The sequence below is a fragment of the Cnephaeus nilssonii genome (genome assembly GCF_951640355.1).
Source record: "Cnephaeus nilssonii genome assembly, chromosome: 7".
Classification (NCBI taxonomy): Eukaryota; Metazoa; Chordata; class Mammalia; order Chiroptera; family Vespertilionidae; genus Cnephaeus; species Cnephaeus nilssonii.
In genome coordinates, this window is record NC_137078.1 from 49,662,173 (window position 1) to 49,678,339 (window position 16,167).

The following is a 16,167-nucleotide window of genomic DNA, read 5'->3' on the forward strand; positions in this document are numbered from 1 at the left end:
TTTGGGTAGTATGGACATTTTAATGATGTTGATTCTACCAATCCATGAACATGGTATGTTCTTCCATCTGTTTACGTCTTCCTCTATCTCTTTTTTCAGTGTCCTGTAGTTTTCCGTGTATAGGTCTTTTACCTCCTTAGTTAAGTTTATTCCTAGGTATCTTAATTTTTTTGGTGCGAAGGTAAATGGGATTGCCTTTTTAGTCTCTCTGTCTGTAAGTTCACTATTGGTGTATAGAAAGGCCATAGATTTCTTGGCGTTAATTTTGTATCCTGCTACATTGCCGAATTCATTTATTAAGTCTATTAGTTTTTTGACGGAGTCTTTCGGATTTTTTATGTACAATATCATGTCGTCTGCAAATAAAGACAGCTTTACTTGTTCTTTTCCAATCTGGATGCCTTTTATTTCTTCTTCTTGTCTAATTGCAATGGCTAATACTTCCAGTACTATGTCAAACAGGAGTGGTGAGAGTGGGCATCCCTGTCTTGTTCCTGTTCTTAGGGGAAATGTCTTTAGTTTTTGTCCATTGAGTATGATGTTTGCTGTGGGTTTATCATATATAGCTTTTATTATGTTGAGGTATGAGCCATCTATTCCCACCTTGTTGAGAGCTTTTATCAAGAAAGGGTGTTGGATTTTGTCAAATGCTTTTTCTGCATCAATTGATATGACTATGTGATTTTTATCTTTCAATTTGTTTATGTGATGTATCACGTTTATTGATTTGCGGATATTGTACCATCCTTGCATTCCTGGGATAAATCCTACTTGGTCATGGTGTATGATCTTTCTGATGTACTGCTGGAGCCGATTTGCTAGAATTTTGTTGAGGATTTTGGCATCTATGTTCATGAGGGATATTGGTCTGTAATTCTCTTTCATTGTGTTGTCTTTATCTGGTTTTGGTATTAGGGTGATGCTGGCTTCATAGAAGGAGCTTGGAAGTGTTCCTTCCACTTGAATTTTTTGGAATAGTCTGAGGAGGATAGGTTTTAGTTCTTCCTTGAATGTTTGGTAAAACTCTCCTGTGAAGCCATCAGGCCCCGGGCTTTTGTTTGCCGGAAGCTTTTTGATGACTGCTTCAATTTCGTCCATAGTTATTGGCCTATTGAGCTGTTTAGATTCTTCTTGATTGATTTTTGGAAGGTTATATTTTTCTAGGAATATGTCCATTTCCTCCAGATTGTCCAGTTTGTTGGAATAGAGTTGTTCGTAGTATTTTGTAACAATCCTTTGTATCTCAGCAGGGTCTGTTGTTATTTCACCTCTTTCATTTCTGATTTTGTTTATTTGGGTCCTCTCTCTTTGCTTCTTGGTGAGCCTGGCTAGAGGTCCATCAATCTTGTTTATCCTTTCAAAGAACCAGCTCTTGGTTTTGTTGATCTTATGTATTGTTTCTTTGGTCTCTATGTCATTTATCTCCGCTCTGATCTTTGTTATTTCCTTCCTTCTGGTTACACTGGGCTTTTCTTGCTGCTCTTTTTCTAGCTCTTTGAGTTGTAGGGTTAAGTAATTTATTACCATTGTTTCTTGTTTTTTGCAATAGGCCTGTAGAGCTATGAACTTCCCTCTCAAGACTGCTTTCGCTGTGTCCCATAGATTTTGGATTGTTGTGTTTTCATTGTCATTTGTTGCCATGATGTTTTTTATTTCTTCCTTGATCTCTCTGGTGACCCAGTCCTTGTTTAATAGCATGCTGTTTAGTCTCCATGTGTTTGATTTCTTTGGATTGTATTTATTGTAGTTGATTTCCAGTTTTATGCCACTGTGATCTGAGAAGATGCTTGATATAATTTCTATCTTCTTGAATTTGAAGAGACTTTGCCTGTGACCCAGCATATGGTCTATCTTTGAAAATGACCCATGTGCACTTGAGAAGAATGTATATTCTGTGGCTTTGGGGTGAAATGTTCTGAAGATGTCAATTAATTCCATCTGGTCTAGTGAGTCATTTAGGATTGCTGTTTCTTTGCTGATTTTTTGTTTAGAGGATTTGTCCAGTGGTGATAGTGGGGTATTAAAGTCTCCTACTATGATTGTGTTGCTATTAATCTCTCCCTTGATATCCTCCAGGAGTTTTTTTATGTATTTGGGTGCTCCTATATTGGGAGCGTATATGTTTACCAGAATTATTTCTTCTTGTTGGATTTCTCCCTTTAGTATTATGAAGTGGCCTTCCTTATCTCTTGTTATGGCATTTACTTTGAGGTCTATTTTGTCAGATATAAGTATTGCTACCCCAGCTTTTTTTTCATTTCCATTTGCCTGAAAGATATTTTTCCATCCCTTCACTTTCAATCTGTGTGAGTCTCTTGTTCTGAGGTGGGTCTCTTGTAGACAGCATATATATGGGTCGTGTTTTTTTATCCATTCAGCTACTCGATGTCTTTTGATTGGAGCATTTAGTCCGTTTACATTTAAAGTTATTACTGAAAGGTATTTGTTTGCAGTCATATCTATTTTTGTGTCTGTATTCCTTCTTACCTGTTTATTTCTTCTTTTTACAGTATTCCCTTTAGCAATTCTTGCATTGCTGGTTTGGTGGTGATAAACTCCCTGAGGCTTTTTTTGTCTGCAAAGCTCCTGATTTCCCCTTCAATTTTGATTGATAGTCTTGCTGGATATAGTATTCTTGGATTCAGTCCTTTGCTTTGCAACACTTTGTATACCTCCTTCCATTCACTTCTAGCTTGTTGTGTTTCTGATGAGTAATCATTTGACAATCTGATGGGTGTTCCTTTGTAGGTAACTCTCTGTCTCTCTCTTGCCGCCTTTAGGATTCTCTCTTTATCATTTATATTTGCCATTGAAATTATGACATGTCTTGGTGTGGGTCTTTTGGGGTTGATCCTGCTTGGGACTCTCTTTACTTGCGTAACTTTTATCTTTCCCATATCCGGGAAGTTTTCTGTCATTATTTCTTCAAATAGATTTTCTAATCCCTGCTGCTCTTCTTGTCCTTCTGGCAGCCCTATTATACGCATGTTACTTCGTTTCATGTTGTCCCGAAGTTCCCTTAGGCTTTCCTCCTGCTTTTTAATTTTTTTCTCCAATTGCTGTTCAGCTTGAGCTTGTTTCTGTACCTGATCTTCTAACTCACTAATTCGGTCCTCTGCTTCTTGTAATCTACTGTTGAAACTTTCCATGGTGTTTTTGATTGTAGCTATATCACTTTTCATTTCTTCCTGATTCTTGCATAAGTTGTTGATTTTCTCATCCATCCGATGTATAAATTCCATGACCATTACTCTGAACTCCTTTTCGGTCATGTTGCAAGCTTCATTTTCACTAATTTCCTTTCTTGGCGACTCCACATTTTCTTTCCTCTGTGAGTTATTTCATTTCCCCATTCTGGCTATTACCAGAAAGCTCAAGCTTCTGTTTGCGTGGACCTGGGCCGTGTGCTGTGGGGACTTCGCTCCACCCTAGTTTCACTGAAGTGCACTGACACTAGGACGTGTGGCTGTCTTTGGTTGGTGGGAACCAGACTTGCCCAGGATCAGTGTCCCCAGTGTTCCGTGTGGTCTCGTGTGCACATTTAGAATCAGGGGCCCTGTCTGCACCACACTGTTGGTATGTGCCGAGAATGAGATCCTTAGCATGTGCCAGGAGTCAGAGTTTCCCTGTGTCTGCACCAAGACTCGAGTGTCAAAGTCTCTGTTGCCTTGTGCGGTTTCTCGTTGAGAATCAGGGTCCCTGTGTGTGCACGCACCAACAATTGGGGTCGCTGGCTCTTAGTGTGAATGCGCTGTGAGTCAGGGATCCCAGGCAGCTGTGTCCGGCGTGCCAAATTCCCTGAAGTGGGGCTGTGTCCTGTGTGTGCTCTCTCTACTGAGCCAAACCGGCTAGAGCGCACATTCTTAAGAACCTGAAGGTGAGCCGGCTCAGTGCACTCTCCCAAAGTCCCAGCAGGGGGGCGGAGTCCGTCCTGCGTGCCAAATTCCCCAAAGGGAAGCCCCTCTTAAGAATCTCCGAAGGGGGAGCTGTGACCCGCGAGCCAAATTCCCCGAAGGGGAGCCCTCTGTGCGCACTGACAGATTTCCCCGACGGGGAGCTGCTTCTGTCCCGTGCGCGAGCGCGCGCCAAATTCCCTAAGAGGGAGCGCGTCCCTGTGCAAAGCTCGGCAGCTTGGGCCAGGGGCAGGTCTATCAGTTACTATGGCGCTGTCTGTGCGCGCGCCCGTGAGCAGCTTGGGGGAGGGGCGGGTCTATCAGTTACTCTGGTGCTATCAGCGCCTGCGAGGAGGGGGATAGGCTCTTTGACTCACGGAAATCTGCCAGGAAGTCTGGATTCTTGTTGTTTGTCTGAAGCTGTGATAGCAGTTCTCTGTCCCCAGTGGCTGCAGGGTCCTGGTTTGTGTCAGAAGCCAGGATCCGAGTCTCAGGCAGCTCTGTTTCCCAAGATGGCGTGGTCTCTGCGTCCGCACCAACCGCCGAGAAGTGTCCGCTTTGTGCGCGGGGCTCCGCCGTCTAGGGCTGCCCTGTTCGGGAGCCCCTTGGAAGACCTGCAGAATCTAACTGACCCTATCTCATACACACACACACACACCACACACATCTACACTCTCCTCTATGGGTTCCTCACTCACACTCTCTCTCTCCCTACCTTCCTGCCGGTCGCCATCTTTTCTCCCTCATCATTGATCTCTAAATGTAGTCTTTTAAAAACTACATGAGAGCTACAGTATCAGAGTTCCTCTTTTAAAACCTGTGCTGTATATCTTACTTGATGAATGTACCATGTATAACATAATTAAGTTTAGAATGTAGCTTCAGATTGTCATTATATTTGCTTTCCATGTGTCTTATAATAATCAGGCAATTTTCTGACCATAAAATAATGAGCAATTATAATTGCTCAGTAGCAATTATACATTGTCTAGCAAGAACTTGGTTATAAATAACAGAAAGCTTAACAAAGGGAGGAGGTAGAAAAGTGATTACCATAATTTTCATTTATTTTTACAGTTCTTCGGAGGTGTTTCCCTGACTTCTCTACTAAAAATGGCACTTTAACAGTAGGAAATAAGACCACATTCGAAGATGGAAAAGGGCGTACAAGAAATGCTGTAGAACTCAGGGCAGCTGCAAAGTATGCTTGCTTCAATTCCCATTTTCAGTTTTGATGTTTCCCATTTTTGTACCCAAAACTAAAGCTTCTATTAGTTTAACACAGGAAGAATTATGTATTATGAAATAGACATGTCACTGTGGATTGGAGAGCTTGGTCTGTGCTCATTAAGAAAAGCATCTAAAGGAGAAATTAGAAAGAACAATCATGATTTTCAAAAGGGGTGAATCTTTCATTATCAACAGGTATAGAAATGAGACATCAGAAAATGTACTGAAATATCATCATATAACTTGCTTTTTGAATGAACATAATTTTAGAAAACCTATGCTTTTTAAAGCACCATTTAAAGAAATACGGCTGAAATAACAAAGCTATGGGATAGGGCCTTTACGAAAGGTGAGACAGCCTGCCAATGCTGTTTCAGTACTAACTACAATGTTAGTATGTCTACATACTAACTACAATGGATTGAATTTCCTGTTTCCATTGGTTTTCCACATTGGAAAACATAATTCCCAGGGAGCACACACACATGTGTTCACAAACATACACACACAGAGTACCATTGCATTGCTTAGTTGTTGAATGAAAAATAAAGGTATTCTAAAATTTAATTTCTTTCTTAAAAGACTTTTAGCATTTCTAATAGAATAGTACAGTATCTGCATGTTGAGAATATAATAGCAACATGGACAAATTTTGCAAATAGAAAGCAATGTGGAATAATACAAGTACGATTCCATTAATAAAAGAAAATTCAAAAACAAGTACCAGTAAATTAAATTACCCTGTGATGCATGTATAAGTGGTAAAACTAAAAACTAGGAAATTATTATCACAAAAATCAGGATTGTAGTAATTTTAGGCAGGGTGGGGAACCTTTTTTCTGCCAAAGGTCATTTGGATTTTTATAACACCATTTGCAGGCCATACAAAATTATCAACTTAAAACTTAGCCTGCTGTATTTGGTCAAACATTTAATTAACTCACCCCTAGTGCCTTGGCAGGACCAGACCAAATGATTTGCGGGACTTACATGGCCCATGGGCCTGACGTTCCCCACCCTTGCTTTAGGGAAAGGGGAAAGGTATTGTAATTGGGGTACAATGGAAAAGGGATGACATAATTGTAGTTACTTACATGTGTTCACTTTGATCATTCATCAAACTGGACACTAATGATTTGTGCACTTTTCTGTATGTGCCCATTGTTACAGAGCTCTCAGAGTTTTAAGAAGGTGAGTTAAAGATGATGATTATTCTTGACTCTATGGATCTTGTAAGTTAAAAGCTGATCTTTACATTTAAATTTATTTCACATAGTTAGGCTTCTGCAATATTTAGGGCATGTCACATATGTTGGAAAAGGATCTGTTCACCATATTTGAAAGCCTTAATGACTCTCTGTGTATAGATACAGCCGCCTTTGTAGGTTTACCAAAGAGACATCTCATGAACTGCTGTGTCTACGAGTCACTACTGATAAATGGTTTCTAAAAAGATGCTCTGAGCAGCAGCTTGCAAAATTCCTTTTATCATAACAAGAACATTGACTTTTCCCCTTCTTTGAATTCAGAAATATCAATAAAGTCCTCGATGCAAAGGCAATTGGAATGAAAGTGTTTGAAGACTATGCAATGAGTTGGTATTGGATTCTCATGTAAGTAAAAACATAGATGTTTTTTTCCCCCAGCCCGATTCTGATTTTATCTTGGTAAAACTCTTTTTTCAAATTCCCAATATATTCGTGAATTCAAGGTTGACTCAGGCCTCAGTTTCTGCCATGTTGTTTTTTCCTATAGAATAAAACTGGGACAAAGATATTTGGAAATATGCCCAGTATTGAGAGGAAATTATAAGGGTATAAATTTTAATTATATTCATTAAGATACATATACTTTAAGTTACATGGGGACAGCATCTGATACGTTGGCTTCTCATCACCTGTTATGGTGGATGCAGTGTTATTTCTCTGGCCTATTTTGTCACTTGTCCTTCCTTGACTTCCAAGGGATCATTCTTATTCTTTAATACATCCCTTCTACATAATGTTTGTTATCATCATCCACAAAGGTCACTGTACTTATGAGGAGCTGAAAAGAATATGAAGAGATGAGGAAATTAAAAATTTTCAGACATAAGATTTGCAGTCCTGAAAATGCAGTGCCACTGTTGGAGTGGTACATGTGTTTGATATAGCTAAGGACATTGTGTCACTTTCTGGCTGTTTTGTCACCTTCTTGTGTCTTAAAAGCATCTATGGTTGCCTACTGATCAACGAATAAAGCGAAAACTTCTTTAGATACTGACAAGGCCATTTGCAACCTAGTCCAACTTAGTTTCCCAGGTTCATCTCCACCCAGGCTTTTTGATTAACCTTATATTCTAAACACATTAAATAGCATTCCTAGTCTGCCAAACTCCCATGTTTTTTCACATTCTGTTCTCTTTCCTAGCATTATCTTTCTTTATGCCCTAGGCAACTTTATCTCATTACTTTAAATCAGCTTTTATGTCATTTACGAAGTCTTACTTGACTCCTGCAGATATAATTAGTTACTGCCTTCTCTGTGTTCTTTATACCCAGTGTGTGTGTGTGTGTGTGTGTGTGTGTGTGTGTGTGTGTGTGTGTGTTTACATACCTAAATACACATACACATGCATACCTATCTTATATATAGTACCTACCTACCATTTTGTGTTTACTTGGCTCTTTCCCTCTGATAAACCATGAACTGTTTACTGTGATAATTATGTCTAACTCATCTTTGTTTTCCTAACTCCTATTATAGTTCTTGGAACATAGAAGGTGCATTGAAAATGTCAGTTCAAGCAACATTTATAAAAATACTAAGGGAACAACATAGATATATTTAACTATAAGGTGCTTACTAAAGTCAAATTGTATTGTGTATAACATACTAGTTAGTAATTTTAGATCTGTAAAACTAATTTTCTGAGATTTTACTCATTTCAATGCTTGTGTTAAACAATTGCAGTAATTATTGTCAGAGCGTATTACAATTTCAGGATATATCTCTATAGCAGAAATTATAGTCTATACTTAATAGTAGTTAAACTGCTTCACCTGTCGTCAGGCCCAAATATCACTAGATGATGTCCATATTTCTTCTTTCACTCTTGTCTGAAAGGTATACATTCTGATAAACTCTCTTGCCCACCTCACTCCCGGCACACACACTGGAAACCTCTTTGCTACCCTAGCCCCACTCATACCATTAGAGCATAAACACCTCCCCTTAGTTTCAGCTCTTCTGCTCTCATCTGTGTAATGACTATCAAGCCAAAGAGTGATATGCTGTGACTTAGTTTATTCACTTAGAATTTTTATACAGGAATTTAAAATACACAGAATAAACATCTGTATTTCTTCCCCTCTCCCCCCGACCTTTTTGAATATTCCCCTTGGACTATGCCATAGAATAATCTCTCAATTGAATAGAAGCATTAAAGTATCTGTGATTTTTAAAAGGAAATTTAGACCATAGTGAAAATGACTACAAAATCATGAGTTCAGGATCTGTGCAGGGCAGTTAGTCTTACTGTCTTTCTGTCCTACGACTCTTTCCTGACTACTAGACAGTTATATTGCATAAGGTTTCCATAAGGTTTCTAGGTAGATAGGACAGCACAGTGGATAGGTGTGAAGAAAAAAAAGAATAGAACATGGCAACTGTGGCAGATAGTCCCAATTGTAGGTTGGAGGAATTGTGTTTTTCCATGAACAATGATTGATACCAAGCTTCAGTTTACCTAGGCACAGGAAGATGAGTCATGTATGAATTCCTGATGGTCCCACTCTTTCATACAAAGTCTTAACAGAAACCATTGTTTGTGCTTTTAAACATTACAAATGTTTCTATAGCCAGGTAAAATAAAATGATCTGAGAATTATTTTGAATAGAAAAAAAAGCATTTTCTTGCTATATTCATTATGCCATGTTTAGCACACTTGACCCTGTGTTTGTGTTGTGTTTCTTCCATTAGTGGCCTGACAATTGCCATGCTTCTCAGTTGGCTGTTTCTACTACTACTGAGGTTCATAGCTGGATTCCTCTTCTGGGTCTTCGTATTGGGTGTGCTTGGAATTATAGGTTATGGTAGGTATCACCCCTTTTAAGGTCACCAAATATCAAAATTACCTTTTTCTTTTCAGTTGCCATTATCAATTGCAAAAAAGCATTTTCTTGCAGTGAATTTCATTATCATTTGCTTCCCCAAAAAGTGTTAAATTGAGAAATATTACTTGTTTGCATATATTTTCTCTATAACTTTTTTCTTCTTTATTTTTTTAATTCTTTATTGTTTGAAGTATTACATATAGTATTACACATGTCTCCTTTCCCCCCCCCCCATTGACCTCTCCCTGGCCACCCCCACCCCCCAGCACATGCCCTCACCCTCCTAGTGTCTGTGTCCATTGGTTATGCTCATATGCATGCATATAAGTCCTTTGGTTGATCTCTTACCCCGCCCCCCGCCTTCCCTCTGAAGTTTGACGGTCTGTTTGATGCTTCTCTGTCTCTGGATCTATTTTTGTTCATCGGTTTATATTGTTCATTATATTCCACAAATGAGTGAGATTATGTGATATTTTCTTTCTACAACTGCCTTATTTCGCTTAGCAAAATGCTTTCCATGTCCATCCATTATGTTGCGAATGGTAAGTGTTCCTTCTTTTTTACAGCAGCATAGTATTCCATTGTGTAGATGTATCACAGTTTTCTAATCCACTCATCTGCTGATGGGCACTTAGGCTGTTTCCAAATCTTAGCTTTGGTGAATTGTGCTGCTATGAACATAGGGGTGCATATGTCCTTTCTGATTTCTTGGAATATATTCCTAGAAGTGGGATTACTGGGTCAAATGGGAGTTCCATTTTTAATTTTTTTAGGAAACTCCATACTGTTTTCCACAGTGGCTGTACCAGTCTACATTTCCACCAGCAGTGCACAAGGGTTCCTTTTTCTCCACATCCTCACCAGCATTCTTCTTTATCTTGAAAAAAAGTATTTTTATCATGTTCTACTCTTTATCACTAGCAGCCTTTGGTGTCATGTCTCATGGGTATTAAGAAGGAAATAAAAATATCCCTCTTAAGTTAATGAAAAACATTTCAGACAACTTATTCCTTTAATTTTTCTATTAGATCAAAGGCCACATCTGCATAGTTACATAAATGTGATCTATTTTTCCCTTTCAATTTAGTACCTTTAATCCAGGCACTGTCACACACTTTAATAATTGGCCAGCACGCTATCATGAGGCATCACTCTCTAGAGGCAGGTATTCTGAATTATACTTATTAGATGGAGAGTTAACTTTATGTCAAGGTTGAAATCTAACCACTGACTCAATCCCTCCAAAAGCTGTACAATGTGACACTAAAAAATAAATCAAAGTCTCTCCCAAGGAATAGTATGACAGCTTCCTTTTGGTCCTCTAATAAATGCATGGGCCAATATATGAATGCTTGGGAGGTTTCTATTCAAAAAAATGATTTCCCCTACAACACCATTTTGATTGAAAAGCAGTTTATGATAGCAGACACCAAAATAACAATTTCTTATTTCTGTCACTCAAAGAAGAAGAGTTTTACACATATCAGTATAAGGAAGCAGTTGAACCTTAGGACCCTGCAATTCCACTTCTGGATATTTATCTGAAGAAATCCAAAACACTAATTTGAAAAGATATATGCATCCCTATGTTCATTAAAGCATTATTTACAATGATATGGAAGCAACCTAAATGCCTATTAATAGATGATTGGATAAATAAGATGTGATACATGTATATAATGGGATATTACTTGGCCATAAAAAAGAATGAAATTTTACTATTTTGACAACATGGATGGATCTAGAGGGTATTATACTAGGTGAAATAAATAGACAGAAAAAGACAAATGCCATATAATTTCACTTATATGTGGAATCTAAAGAACAAAATAAGCAAACAAACAAAACAGAAACAGACTCATAGTTATGGAAAACCAATGTTTGCCAGAGGTAGGAGGTTGGGGAGCTTTGTGAAAAGGTGAAGAGTTAATATGTACAAATTGGTAGTTACAGAATAGTCATGGGAATATAAAGTACAACACAGGGAATATAGTAAATAATATTATAATAACTATGTATGGTAGCAAGTGGGTACTAGACTTACCAGGGGGATCACTTTGTAAATTTTATAAATTGTCTAACCACTATGCTGTACACTGGAAACTAATCCTAATATATAAAGAGCCAGGATCCGTAATGTCCAAAACGATCAAACAGACAACCTAACGCCAGGCTGCGTGCACAGCAGGCTCGTGTGGGCGGGGACTGGTGAGCGGGCTGAACTGCTGACCTCTCAGTCCCTCCTGGGTTGCAGGCGCCGTGGCGACCCAGCACTGACTGTCATTGCCAAGGCGGGTGCAATGCAATTGGTCGGGGGGCCCCTGCCATCGCCCCATAATCACCCCATAGAGGGAAGCCCAGGCTACCCAGCTGGCAGCGGTAGGCAGGGCCTTCCTCTGCGGGGCAATCAATCGTGGGGCTTCCTGACTGCGAGAGGGCACAAGCCAGGCTGAAGGACCCCCCCCCACCCACCGAGTGTATGAATTTCATGCACCAGGCCTCTAGTATAAAATAATATTGAATGTTAACTGTAATTGAAAAAGAATAATGCTGTAGAATCCCCAGGTTCAGTAGGTAGCCTGAGTTCTAATCCCAGATCCATAATGTATAACTGGGGAACTCTGGAAAACTTTCTTAATGATTATAAGACCCAGTTTCTTTATCCATAACATCGTTGCAATGATATCTCCATTTCACAAGATTGTGAGGATTCAATGAGACAATGAGTACAAAGCTCTCAGAACAGTGCCTGGAACACAGTAAGCACTTTACGGATTGGGTTACTGTTACTATCCTCCTCTTTATTCTCAGTGAGTTTCTAATCATTTGAGTCTCTTTAGGTGTTCCCTACCTGCTCCTGCTGTGCAGCTGCCCATGAACAAGCGGGTCAGTCTGATGGAGGACCTGCTGTCCCTTCATCAGAAACTCCCCAGAAAGCCTTTTGTTTAAGAGCCCTTTTTTGTGTTTCTGCTTGGAGCTCAAAGTAACCTCTGCTCTTTGCCACCTTAGAGTCTGAGCATGTGATTCAATCACCCTTTTAATATCATCATGAAGTGAAGGCCAGTAAAGTTTGCTATTGATTTCACTGACTTGCCTTAACAAGCAAGAAAAATCTGAAATTGGCTAGAGTCCAAGTTTGGCAAAGGGAGAAAAGTTTGACAAAAGGGAGAAAGATGGTTGATATATAAAAAGTGCAGGTAAAACAACCAATTTTAGCTCTCTATTGACTCCCTAGGTAGTGCTAACCCAGCAATTAATGGTGTGGCAAGTAAGCTTGAAGCTATTCATTGAGTGGAGAAATGTCCAACTAGATTTGGAAGTGTAAGTAAGACAGTATGTAACTGACATCTGTTACTCTCTTGGAAAATCAACTGTCAATATATCATGGGAAACCAACCATTTCCTACTGACAGCAGCCTATTTACTAGGGCGGAGAACAATGTGGATGTGTCATACTGACCAGAGAAAAAGCCAGGCTATTTGTGGGCAAGTGCCCATGAATAGCAGATGAACAATTCTCAGAACAAATTAAGAGTTACACAGGAGAGGCCATATAACAACATAATTACAAGTATTGATTTGGAGATTGAAAAAGGCACAATTCAGATTCATTACATGGTAACTATGTGATCCTCTGCAAGTACATAGTCTCTCTAATTTTTAGTTTTTGCATCTATATAATAGGAATCTGTATTAAATAAAATAGTGTATATAAAGTACTTAGAAAACTGCCTAGCACATAGCAACTATTCGATAAATAATATTAGTTGTTGTTACTATGCATGAATATTATTGAGGAAGGATGATTAAAGCTCAGGGGTCATTTTTAGAGAGAGAGGAAGGGAGAGGGATAAAGAGATAGAATCATTGGTGAGAAAGGAATATCACTGATTGGCTGCCTCCTGCACCCCCCTACTGTGATCAACCCACAACCTGTGCACTTGCCCTGACCAGGAATCGAACCAGTGACCTCTTGGTTCCTGGACTGACACCCAAGTGCTGAACCACACCAACTGGGCTGGGTTTACATTGTTTTATTTGTTCATTCAACAAATGTCAATTGAGCAGCTACAGTGCACTGGCACCATTCTAAGCTTTGGAGATAGAACAGTAAACAGACAAAGGTTCTTGCTAGCCTGATGCTTACAGCTTAAGTGAATTATCTACTAGAAAGTGATATTTGCTATGGGAAAAGAAAAAGTAGAACAGGTAAAGGGGGATTGAGAGTATCCTGATAGGACAAGGAGTAAAATTTGTAATATTAGTAGGGTAGACTTTTTGAAAAGAGATCTGAAAAAAACACTTGGAGGAGGCAATGGAATTAGCTATTGGAGATAAGAGACAAGTTCCAGATAGTGAGTATAGCTAGAGCAAGGCCCTAAGGTAGGAGTGTGTTAAAGAAATGGCTAGAAGGCTGGTACGGATGGGGGTTCTGAGTAAAAGGGAGAAAAGTAGAAGATTAAGTCAGAGACTTTTTGGATGGTCAGAGACTTATAGATTCTTGTGAGATTTTGCCTTTTACTTTGAGTGAAGTATAGGGAGGCATTGTAGGGTTTTGAGCAGAGGAGTGATGTGTAGTGATGATCACTCTAGTCCCTGAGTTGAGAAGAGACAGGAGTGAGGCAAGAGAAGAAGTAACAAGACCAGTGATGAGCTATTGCAGTAATCCATGTGTCAAATTAGGGATACTCAGGCCACATTTTCAATGTAGAACCAACTGAATTTCCTGGTGGATTTAATGCAGCTCATGAGAGAGAGCAGGGAGTCAAGAATTAAATTAAAAAGGATTTAATTCACTAAAAAAATATACCAGTTCTAAACATGTATACATCTAATAAAGTAGCTTCAAAATTCACAGAACTACAAAAATAAATAAATAAACCAATCCTATATAATAAATGGGTAATATGCAAATTGACCATCACTCCAACACACAAGTTGGTCAAAGATGGCCACCCCCATGTGGACACAAGATGGCCACCACAAGATGGTCGGCAGAGGAGGGCAGTTGTGGGCGATCAGGCCAGCAGGGAAGAGCAGTTGGGAGCAACCAGGCCTGCAGGGGAGGGGAGTTAGGGGCAACCAGGCCTGCAGGGGAGGGCAGTTGGGTGTGACCAGGCCATCAGGGGAGGGTAGTTAGGGGCACCCAGGCTGGCAAGGGAGGACAGTTAGGGGTGACCAGGCCAATAAGGGAGGGCAGTTAGGGGTGACCAGGCTGGTAGGGCAGTTAGGGGCAATTGAGCTGGCAGGGGAGGGCAGTTAGGGGTGACCAGGCTGGCAGGCAATTAGGGGCAATTGGGCCTACAGGGGAGCAGTTAAGCATCAATCAGGCTGGCAGGGGAGTGGTTATGGGGTGATCAGGCTGGCAGGCAGAAGTGGTTAGGGACAATCAGGCAGGTGAGTGGTTGGGAGTCAGCAGTCCTGGATTGTGAGAGGGATGTCCGACTGCCGGATCGGGCCTAAGCGGTCAGTCGGACATCCCTCAAGTGGTCCCAGATTAAAGAGGGTGCAGGCTGGACTGAGGTACACACCCCCTCATGCATGAATTTCATGCACCGGGCCTCTAGTAAATAATAAATTTGTATGAGATATAAATCTCCCTTTGGGGGACATTTCAACACATCTTCTTGTTAAAATAGGAGAATCATAAGCACAAAATTTAGAATAATTGCTCTTTGTCAGGAAGAGGCAAGAAGATGATAGGATGAAGACATTGGGTAGAATAAAAATTTTTAATTTGCAAAATTAGAGCAAAATTGAGATTATAAAATCGTAAGCTAGGTGATAGATTCATATGTGTTCATTTTACTTTATGCTTTGAAAACTATTTTTGTACTACATGTAATGTTGTATGTGTCAAATATTCTATAAAGTTTTTTTAAAAGGGAAATTTAAAAATATACTTAAAAAACAGGGCTTGAAACAGATTTGTCATATCTCTTTGAAAAACAAATGTCTTTTCTAGTCTAGTCTTGTCTCTCTCTCTCTCTCCTTCACTTTATATCTACAAAACAAAACAAAACAAAACAAAACAAAACAAAACAAAACAAAACAAAACAACCTGTTTGTTTATAGTTAGGGGGTTTAAAAAACTGTAGTTTTGTTTTTTTCATTATTGCTGGGACATTTCCAATGGACCTAATCCAGACCTACTGGTCATTAAAATTAGTGGACCTCTTAACTCTATTTTCTTTTTACTACCACTTTATCTAGATCATTTAAGAAGTCATTATAGAGTTTAAAATATAGAGTTTGGAAGAAAATATAGTTAGTCCCTGTTTGCCTTGCCTAGACACAAACTTTGATAAGAATATGCTTTAGAAGTTCCACTAAGACATGACTACACAATAAAAAAAAATTGAAATGGGCTTTTTTTTTTTTTTTTGCAATTTGAATGACCTTTTAAATTTGCTTTTTAAGTTGATTATATATTCCCATGTTTCAAAGTTCAAAAAGTATGAAGTTTATACAGTGAAAATTTTCCTTCTCATTCTATTCTGTGGTCACTAAATTTCTCTTCCTGCAAGCAAAAAATATTATATTTCTATGTATCCTTCCAGAGAGACTATGTGTGTATAAGAAAATATATATATAAATTGTTCTTATTATATGAATTACAGCATACATTTTGTCATTTTGTACCTTGCTCTTTTCACCTAACAAAAGATCATAAAAATTATTTAATATCACTAGACTTTCTCCTCTTTATAAGGGAATATAACACTCCACTGTACAAGTATACCATGATTTATTTAACCAGTCCCTACTGATGGACATTAAGGTTGTTTCTAGTCAAAAGGACATTTAAAGCCAAATGTTGCCACAGTCATCCAAACAAACACTGAAAACTCTGATATTGAATAAAGTAGCATATTTAGACTATTAGACCAACATAAAATATTTACTATGTAAATATGAATCTTGTCTTTGTAGAAATAAGCATGCTGAT

General features: G+C 39.0%; 1 protein-coding gene across 1 annotated transcript in view; it reads left to right on the plus strand.

The window, feature by feature from the left end:
- The window catches only part of SLC44A5 (solute carrier family 44 member 5), a gene marked incomplete at its 3' end in the record, with an annotated part of 331,574 nt that overhangs the window by 290,468 nt on the left and 24,939 nt on the right, over positions 1 to 16,167 (plus strand). Inside the window, exons 8-10 of the mRNA XM_079776139.1 lie at positions 4,971 to 5,094; positions 6,653 to 6,736; positions 9,085 to 9,197. Of these exons, the coding sequence (XP_079632265.1) occupies positions 4,971 to 5,094; positions 6,653 to 6,736; positions 9,085 to 9,197 (321 nt within the window). The remainder of the gene's footprint in view (positions 1 to 4,970; positions 5,095 to 6,652; positions 6,737 to 9,084; positions 9,198 to 16,167) is intronic.